General features: G+C 35.0%; 2 protein-coding genes across 2 annotated transcripts; one reads left to right on the plus strand and one right to left on the minus strand.

Annotated features, from left to right (window-relative positions):
* The first annotated feature begins 895 nt into the window (after positions 1-895).
* Positions 896-1,807, plus strand: LOC115695051 (uncharacterized). Its single transcript, XM_030622149.2, has one exon. It carries the CDS (start codon positions 896-898, stop codon positions 1,805-1,807), a length of 912 nt encoding a protein of 303 aa, XP_030478009.2.
* A 201-nt stretch (positions 1,808-2,008) lies between these two features.
* Positions 2,009-5,680, minus strand: LOC115724565 (leucine-rich repeat receptor-like protein kinase TDR). The gene is made up of 2 exons (XM_030653868.2): positions 2,723-5,680; positions 2,009-2,619 (listed from the first exon to the last, which is right to left on the minus strand). Exons 1-2 carry the CDS (start codon positions 5,268-5,270, stop codon positions 2,303-2,305), a joined length of 2,865 nt encoding a protein of 954 aa, XP_030509728.1. The 5' UTR covers positions 5,271-5,680; the 3' UTR covers positions 2,009-2,302.
* Between the last annotated feature and the right edge of the window lie 2,440 nt (positions 5,681-8,120).

Genomic DNA, 8,120 nt, shown 5'->3' on the forward strand with positions numbered 1-8,120 from the left:
AAATTTTGGGGCCTCTATATATAGTTTAACTATTATAAAATTGATAGTTCTAGTGCTTAGTGTAATGGTAAAATTTTAAAAAACTCTTAAGAGATCAAAGGTTCAATCCCTCATAACTACACATTAAATATTTTTTAAAAAAATTAAAAAGTAGAGGTTGGGAATTGAATCCATGACCTCTTACTTTAACATAAGACTTTTTACCACTACACCAAATAATTTTTGTTATATTTTCTTATTATTTAACACTTTATCTATGTATTAATTTTTTTTTTATTTACAATTTCGGGGCCTAAGCGTTCGGGGGCTCGAGGCACACGCCTAGCCCGCCTACCCTCAGGCCGGCCCTGCATGTGACTCCTTTATGTCAGGGTATTTTGAGTACAGTACATATAAAAAAAGGTATGTTTCAATAATTAAAAATTAGAGGTAGATTTGGTTTATTGATAAATAAAAGAGGTATTTTTTAATTGGAATAATTACATAAAGCACCATTTTTTGTAAAATATTTATATTTTTACGTTCAAAAGAATGTTTTTTCACATTTTTACGGTTTTCTAAAAAATAACACGAAAATAAAATAAAATTAACAAGAAAACTACATAAAAGTAACATGAAAATAACAACAAAAAATAATATACATATAACAAAAAATCAATAACAAATTAATAAGATTACAACATAAAAAAACCGTATTTTTTGTAAATAAAATCGTAAAAATATTTAAAATACCATAAAACTATATTTTTATAATTTTTTTTTTTTATTGTTTTTATGTTTTTGTGAAATAATTCCTTTAATTTATTGATAAATAAAAGAGTTATTTTTCAATTTAACCATTTGAGGGGAAAGGGGTATAATGGAAAGCCCAATGGGCATAGCAATCCTCACGACAATGAGGTCCATGTCCGCCACTTGTATTGGGCCGAAACCGAAAGCCCCAATTACCTTCACCACCGCCAATCCCACGGTGGCCTTCACCACGCCGCCTAACTACGCCGGCAGACTATCTCACCTCCTCGCCCTCCAAGGCTTCGATCCCCTGTGGTGCCCCACACTCCTCGTACAGTACACCCCCAACACCATCTCCGCACTCAAACCCTATCTCTCCCCCATATCACTCGACTCTCTCTCCGCCGTCGCTTTCACCTCCCGCGCTGGAATCTCCGCCTTCTCGGAAGCTATCGCCGCCCTCGACCAACCTCCTCTATCTCCTGCCGGCGAAGATTTCATCATCGCCGCCCTCGGTAAGGACTCAGAGCTCATCAACAACGAATTCGTTGCTAAGCTATGCGAAAACGGCGGTCGAGTTAAGGTTCTGGTTCCTCCGATCGCGACGCCGAGAAGCCTAGTGACTTCCCTTGGGGAAGGCCGTAACCGAAGAGTTCTCTGTCCGGTTCCAGTGGTTGTGGATCTTGAGGAACCTCCGGTGGTGCCAGACTTCCTCCGGGATCTCGAGTCGGCCGGGTGGGTCCCGGTTCGGGTCGGAGCGTACGAGACGCGGTGGGCGGGTGGGCAGTGCGCGAAGGTAGTGGCGGAGAGGATCGAGAAGGGAGAAATGGAGGCAATTGTGTTTACGAGCACGGCGGAGGTCGAGGGTTTATTGAAGAGCTTGGAGGAGTTTGGTTTGGACTGGAGAGAAGTAAAGAGGAAATGTCCGACATTGGTGGCGGCGGCTCACGGACCTGTCACGGCGGCCGGCGCCAAGAGGCTTGGTGTTGACATTGACTTGATTGGTGCTAAGTTTGAGAGCTTTGATGGTGTTGTTAAAGCTCTTCGCTTGAGATTGCTTGGTTCAGCCCATTAAAACATGTGAAATTCTTATGTTGATGTGTATGAGAATGATTTGTTTTCTTGTTTACCAAACCTAAGATTGAATTTTGTTTGGAGTTGGATTAGATTTTCAGCTTTCATAGCTGTATTTTCTTGTTTGTTTCCCGGGAAAAGATGTACAATGTAATTGAGTTTGAGTTTTGACCTTAAAAATAGAAAGAAAGCAACAATATTATGACCAAGCAACTTCTTTTTCTTTTGAATTTTCCTCTACATTCATGAAATCTTACACAAACTTATATATGACACCAAATACAATATACAGTACACCATAATAGATAGCAACAAATAATCAAATATGGTAGAAACAAGCCCTAAATCAACTCTTAACTACCAAACAACAATTCTTTATAAGTTAAAACTATATATAATTATATATTGTGTATGTTAATAGTAATTTTATGCAGTAATTAAATATGAGCTAAAATTTGAACCCCAGTTGCTTCTGAACTCTGAAACTTCCCTGTTTTTACTTACTTTGTGGGTTCAATCCTGATAAAAGCTTCAGTACTTCTTCCATGGAAGGTCTATCATTTGGAGAACTTGTACAGAGCAAAGCAACTTCAAGAACAAGTTTAATTTCCTCTTCTATTGAACTGTTTGAATCAACTTCATTCTCCTTCAAAACCTCTGTCAGTACAACTTCCATAGGCTTGTTCTTCATGCTGGTTCCTGCATTGTTTTTCATCTTTGTCCAATTGCTGTTTGATAAAATTTCCAGTAGAATCTCTCCAAAGTTGTAGATATCCATGGTAAGCTTTTCTTTTATGTTCCCACTGAATTCACCTATAGCCAAAAAAAAGAAAAAAATGTACCGTCTTAGCTTTTAGGCAAAAACATACTAGCATATATAATATTGGCATGCATGCATGCATGTATACATACATACCTGTTTCTCTTTTTGAAAATGAATCTTTGTTTAGCTCTAGCAGGTAATTGATTCCGAATTCGGCCAAATGGGGTTCCATATTTTCGTCGAAAAATATGTTATTTGATGTCAAATCTCCATGAGGAATAGCTGGAGAGCAATCATGGTGAAGGAAGCATAAACCTCTAGCAATGCCAGTCACAGTTCTGTACTTTGTTCCCCAGTCCTTCATTTCAATTCTCTCATCAGCCAAACTTCCATTGGGCAAGTAGTCGTACAAGAGGTAAGCCATATGGTTGTTGTAGCAAACTCCAAGCAATCTAGTCAGATTCTTATGCCTTGCATTCCCTATTTGGTTAATAAACTCCAACATCTTCTTCATTCTCTTTGCCTCCCACTCAATCTTTTTGACTGTAACAGTTATTCCTGTTGGAAGAACTGCTTTGCATACTGAGCTAGGTACTGAAGGCACAGCATCCATGGATTCTGCAGAGCTAAAGCTCCTCAAAACATCTTTAGCTGTGAACTGAGGCAGCCCACTGTAGGATATCATCTTCCACTGCCCTCTACTACCTCTGCGAAGGTAAAGTATTGCTACTATTGATAGTGTTGTGAGCATAACTACTCCAATGCAGAGTAACACAACCCATAAGAGTTTTCCACTGTGTTTGCTTCCGAACATCGCCATTGAGCGAGAACATGATTGAAGAGGTGATCCACATAGCTTTGGATTGCCAGTGAATGCACTTTTGCCCATTGTTCTAAATAATTCCTTTGAGGGAATCGAGCCGGAGATGTCGTTGAAAGATACATTCAGAAGTTGTAAGGTTGAAGAATGACTGAACTTGGTTGGTATTGGTCCAGTGAAACTGTTTTGTGAGAGATCAATGGCAGCAAGAGCAGGTAGACTAGCTAGCTCATCAGGTATATGACCTGACAAATTATTGTTTGCTAAAGCAATTGTCTCAAGTGAATGGCAATTGGAAATGGTTATTGGTACTGCTCCTGATAACTTGTTCATGTTCAACTCAATAACAATGAAAGAGTCGCAGCTTTGGAATGGAGGCAGATTACCAGAAATACCACATGAAGAAGCTGAAAAGTTTTGAAGAATTGGCAAGGTCCATGTTTTGGAAGGAATGGTTCCACCTAAGTCTGAATTATAAGAGATGTTGAAGTATTGAAGTTTGATAGCTTGGGATAAATCTTTTGGAATCCCACCACTAAACTTGTTGCTGGACAAATCAACATATGTGAGTTCAGAAAGATGGTTAAATTTCAATGGGATCTCACCTGAGAAAGAGTTATCTTCAAGCCTTATACGAACAAGTGAAGAACAATTGGAGAGAGATGGTGAAAGAGCACCAGTGAAATTATTGGAAAACAGTATCAGCTTATAAAGCTCTCCTCTTGCACAGATATCTGGTGGAATAGTGCCCATGAAATTGTTTGTGGAGACATCTACCCATTTGAGTTTTGAGTTCTTTCCTAAGCTTTGTGGAAGTTCCCCATGGAAGAAATTGTTCCATATAAGAAGTGTCTCAAGTGATGGAAGCTCTGCAATACTTTCAGGAACAGCACCACTCATGGAGTTGTACATCAGACTGAGCAGTTTAAGATTTTTCAACTCTGAGAAGCTCTCAGGGATGGAGCCAGTAATATGATTATCAGAAAGATCCAAGCTTGAAAGAGGTGAAATTCTGCCCAACTCCCATGGTATATCTCCAGTGAGCTGATTCCTGAACAGAAAGAGTGATTCTAGCTTGGTGAGATTGCTGAGCTCCTTTGGTATTGAACCAGAGAGGTTTGCACCAGCAATATCAAGATACTGAAGCTCACTCATGTTGCCCAAATGCCATGGTATACTTCCCTGATAAGAATTGTAACCAATCTCCATGTGGGTTACTGTTTTGAGCTTCCCCAGTTCTGGTGGTATGCTTCCACTGAGAAAATTCCCTGCAAGGTGGAGAAACTCAAGGTTTTTGAATGAGCCATATTCAGGTGGGATTGGTCCCCTGAAATAGCTACCAGCAAAATTTAAAGTCTGGAGTTTTTCAAGCTGGGAAACATCAGCAGGTAATGACCCTGAAAAGCTGTTACTAAAAGCATCTAGAACAACCAAGTTCTGTAGACCAGAGATTCCAGGAGGAAAGTGCCCAGAAAAGTTGTTCCTGCTAATATCCAAACTTTTAAGACTGGTCAGGTTGAAAAGTCCCAAAGGGAGTTGCCCAGAGAAAGAATTGTAACTAAGGTTGAGATCAACTAGCTTAGTGAAGACTTTGAATTGCTTCCCTGAGATTGCACCACCAAGGCTCTTTGCAGAAAGGTCTAAGGCAATAACATTAGTGGAATTTGTGTCACAAGTGACACCAGACCAAGAACATACTGATGTTTTCCCAGGTGGGATTTCTGCAGAAGGCAAAGACCAATCATTAAGACTGTTATATTCATCTACAATCTCAGATTTTAAGCTCAAAAGCACCTCTGAGTAGAGATCAGCTGCTGAAACTACTAAGATGAACATTGATGCTGCAAGTAGATAAGAGTACAAACAATGGAAAATCTCCATTGGAACTTGCAGTTAAAGAAAATAGGCCACAAATCTTGACACCCCAAATAAAGAAAATCGGTTGTGTCAGATTATATTAAGGCCGGAATTTGTTTTGCTCAGAGAGAGTTAGAGAGAGAGGGAGATGCATGGGGAATAGAGAAAAATAAATAAATGGTGCATAAAAGGAGGGAATGACTGTATATGATTAGTTGAATTGAGAATATATTATTGAGCTGCTTTTGGAAGCAAGAGGGGACCCTTATGCTGTTTGTTGATTTATATGGTGTTTGCCATTAGGGAATAAAGCCTTCATATCAAGAGCTCATCTTTTTTTTGCTTTTTCCTTAAGAGTATCCAATAAGTTTCCTGCAGTGGTTTAATTTTGAATTGGGATTTGGACATTGTGGGACAAACCTAAGAAAAATAATATATTATCCTTTTGTTTATATTTTAAAATTTTCAAAGGAGATTTGGTTTGTGTTCTTTCGGTTGATTAGGTTTGAAGGAAATGAAGGACTTTCAAGGTTATAAAAATAATATACATTTACCTATATTAATTTATCTTTATATTCCATACATAATAATAATCATGGTGAATAAAAACTTTTGTATTAAGATTATGGAGAGAATATATTACATCATGATTATGATTCCTGTGAAAAAAAAAAAGTGTTTGTTGCAGTACAGAGAATGTGGCAAAGGGGTTTTATATTGTGTTTAAACGGCTATGAAAAATCATTCTTTTACTTCATCAGAAACAATCATCAATTAGTGCAGAATAAATTCATAGTGCACGAAGGGAAAAGTTCTCAACTTTTTTTTTATTTATTTATTTAAAATTTATCTTATTCTTCACTTATGTTGTTCTACTTTATACAACCTGGTTTAATACTATTAAGTTGATAAGCTATTTTCACTTGGGCATAGAGAAGAGAAGAGTAGAGTAAAAGTGTTTAATAAAGTGTTGTGTGTTGTTACTATTGAAGGTAATGGGATAAAGACAAGGATATATCGATCCTTGTGAGGATTGATGAAGGTTTTGAAATGACAGAAGCAGGTGCAGAGAAGGTAAAGAAAGACTAAAAAGACAAGGAGTGTGTGATTAAAATAGAGTTAACTTTTTCTTGATATATATTATATGGCATATTTTTATATTTATGATGATGAGTTTTACTTTTAAGTCTTTTGTGTCCTTCAAGGACTTAAAAAGCTATCCCCATCTTTGACCATAGCAGTGACTACTCACTTCATGGGTTACATCTCTCTCTCATGAAATCAAACATGTATTATTATGCTATGCTTATCCCCATTTAATATTTTGAGGTACTTCTTGTGTGTTGAAACTTGAAAGTTGTGGGGCTGTGAAGTAAATACTATATAGTACTATACAAGTGCATTTATATTCTTTATTTAATATTTTGAGGTACTTCTTGTGTATGGAAGGTTGTGGAGAGTGGAGTAGAGTGTACTATTGCATACTTTAAATATTTAGGAAGATTAAATAGTGAATATTAATAAAAATTTTGGTTCGGAATTGTGAAATTTGTAGAGTTTTGTTTTCTATTTCTTTACTTTTGAAAAATTCTTTCGAATTACAGTAATCATTGTAAATATGGCTATTTGATTACATTTTGTTTATTTTATAAAATCATTTGCTAACATACCTACAAGCCATATATACAGTTAAATGGTAAAGTGAGTTTGGAAAGTCATGATGAAATTGAATTTGTGTGTAATTGAAGGTAATTATACAGTTTGACATATTTATATCACCAATAACTATGTAATTAGAGGTAATTAAGGGATTCTAATTTTTACTTACACTCTCAAATTCTCAATGTCCCTATAAGAATTGAGTGTAATTACTCTCTGTGATTTCTATAAATTTTCTATTTTAAAAATTAACTACTAAAAATATTATTTTCTTGTATAACTACTATTTATTTTATCAAACAAGATATTAAGAATTCATATGTAATTACCATCTCCTTGTATTTTAAAATATAGTACAATTACTAAACTGTGTAATTACCACCTCCTTGTATTTTAAAATATAGTACAATTACTAAATTGTGTAATTACAACCTTCATGTATTTTATAATATAATATAATTACTAAACTGTGTAATTACTACTTCCTTGTATTTTAAAGAGGAATGTTAATTACAACCTCTACTTCCGAAATTACATACCGAAATATTTTTTTTCATAGCGGTATTCGATATAGTTACAGTATCAACCCTGTAAATTTTTGAAAATTTTCCAATAGTATACAGTACCGAAAACAGAGTTCCTGATATTTCAATTATTTTATTTAACTGATTTTCGTGTGTGAGTTTTAATCTTAATTATTTTATGAAATCAATTTTTTTGTCTCAAAATTTTAACTAATTGATAAATATAATTGGGTTCTTTATATTATATTTGAGTTATTGTGTGTTATTATTTGTGTTTATTTATTTTATTATAGAACCATTTCTTTTCATATTTATTCTTCAATATTTTTTTAGAATTGATTCCCACTTTTTTTTTTTTTTTTAAAAAAAAAAAATTATAACCGGTTTTATGAAGTATTATGTGTTATGAGATATTTTGTTCTAGAACTAGTTTTGTTTTTAATTTATGTTTCAGTGTTTTAGGAACTGATTTCCTCTTTATTTATTTTTTAATTATAATCGGTTTGAGTTATTGCGTGTTACTTGTTTGTATTCATTATGTTATATAACAAGTTCTATTTTAGTTATAACCAGTTTGAGTTATTTCGTGTTATTTGTTTTTATTCATTATAACAATAATAGTTCTATTTTAATTATAACTGGTTTAAGTTATTTTGTGTTATTTATTTTTATTTATTATGTTACAGAACCG

The sequence above is a fragment of the Cannabis sativa genome, chromosome 6 (genome assembly GCF_029168945.1).
Source record: "Cannabis sativa cultivar Pink pepper isolate KNU-18-1 chromosome 6, ASM2916894v1, whole genome shotgun sequence".
NCBI lineage: Eukaryota > Viridiplantae > Streptophyta > Magnoliopsida > Rosales > Cannabaceae > Cannabis > Cannabis sativa.